General features: G+C 34.1%; 1 protein-coding gene across 1 annotated transcript in view; it reads left to right on the top strand.

Moving 5' to 3' along the window:
* DYNLRB2 (dynein, light chain, roadblock-type 2) overlaps positions 1-1,826 on the top strand; it is a gene marked incomplete at its 5' end in the record, with an annotated part of 5,927 nt that overhangs the window by 2,457 nt on the left and 1,644 nt on the right. The window contains one exon of the mRNA XM_010022569.1: positions 1,060-1,227. Coding sequence (XP_010020871.1) covers positions 1,060-1,227 — 168 coding nt within the window. The remainder of the gene's footprint in view (positions 1-1,059; positions 1,228-1,826) is intronic.

Here is a 1,826-nt window from a genome sequence, read left to right as displayed (position 1 = left end):
TCCCTACACTACACATCCTACAAACTAAAAAGTATTTCTCAAGTGACAGCACAGACTTCAAGTGAGTCAAATAACACTTTCCTAGGAAAATTATAGAGTAGTCTAATATCTGAGGGGGTTCTGTTACTTCTTTTACTCCTTTGCCTCTAATGCTTTACCAGGCATTCACTGGTTTTACGTGTTGATTCTTCATTCATAATCAAACTCTTCAGCTCAAATCATATTACTCTGTTTTTGTATTCCTATCCTGTCCATCTGGAAGGCACAGTATAAATGTATGCAAAGAGAAAACTGCCTTGCCAGCTTGTAATCTGCTGTCTTTGATAGTAGGTCAAATAAATTTTTCATTAGTGAAACAAGCTTATTAAAGCCAAACAGTTTGACACTTATAGGATTACAGTGAACCCTGGTTTCAGTTTCACCTGGTAGCCTATTAATATGAAAAGCATTATTTGACAAATCATTGATAAACAACAATTCATTAAATCATTAAAAATTAATTTTTACTTTTGTGGTCGTATTTTTAGAAGTTGGGATCAGGACACTGTGTACTACCAATTGTCAATATTTTGCTGCTAATTGGAAGGGGTTGTTCCAAGAATGGGTTTGCTTGGCAAATGCCAGCATGCCGCTTCTGCCCTTTGATTGCTCTTGGTATTTCACTTGGAATGTGTAATTTCTATTGCTGCACATGCCAAATGCTACACTCAAAGTGTGGGCTGGATTCTTGCAGCCAAGATACAAACTTGGTGACAGTGTTTAAACTGATGAGGCACAATAACAGGTTAAGTACTACAGGATGGAACTTGGTAGGTATTTAAGAGCCCTAAACAGCAATTAGACTCTTTCAAAAGTTCCATAGGGCAACTCAATGTTTAATTGCCAGTGATTAATGTAAATTATACTTTTAAAAGTATATGGATACCTGAAATCAACATAAGTCCATTCTGCTACAAAACAGAAAACACTATGAAATCCTCCTTTTTCCTCTTATGATCTGCTGTATATGAAGAATATACAATTAAACTGAATGATTATTAGAGAATTATTTGTTTGCAGGAATTCCAGTAAGAACAACTCTTGATAACTCTACAACAGTCCAGTATGCAGCTCTTCTTCAGCAGCTCGTCATGAAAGCTAGGAGCACAGTACGAGATATTGACCCTCAGAATGATCTAACCTTTCTTAGGATTAGGTCAAAGAAACATGAAATTATGGTAGCTCCAGGTAATATTTCTATTAAAATAACAATAGAATTGTATGTCTTTTTAAGTTTGGGTTTTATTCTTTATGAAGAAAGCTACTGTAGAAAAATTCTATTTTTGAAAATACATGTATGAAAACATAACCATGTATTCACCATGTCCCCACATGCATTAAGATTTTAATGTCCAGACTTCATATTATTCAAGTTCAGAAACAACCAAGCAAGTTTAGATCCGATTAATGTTCTGGTTTCTGTGGGTTTGTGCAAAGCAAAACTGGACAAATACATATATATCAAGCAGAGTGTGTCTATATTATTAAAGGCAGGAAATATTTTTTAGCTTGAAACAAATGCAAAAAAATAATCTTTTTTCTCCTAAAAATTGTTTTTTACTTGGTATGTTATGACATGCTAGCCACAGGTAGCATTTGTGTCACAGATACACAGGATTTTCACCAATATAGTAACTGTGATACAATTATTTTCTTTAAAGCAGCCATGGGAATATAGTAACCTGTTACTCACAGTAAATATAAATACATGTTAATTTGTTAGTTGTGTCTCTAAAATAGGTAACAAGGCTAGATGAAACAGATGAAACTTTAAACTGAAAGAGGGA

The sequence above is a fragment of the Nestor notabilis genome, unplaced genomic scaffold (assembly GCF_000696875.1).
Source record: "Nestor notabilis isolate BGI_N333 unplaced genomic scaffold, ASM69687v1 scaffold27539, whole genome shotgun sequence".
In the NCBI taxonomy this organism is placed as follows: domain Eukaryota; kingdom Metazoa; phylum Chordata; class Aves; order Psittaciformes; family Psittacidae; genus Nestor; species Nestor notabilis.
This window is presented reverse-complemented; position numbering and strand designations above follow the sequence as displayed.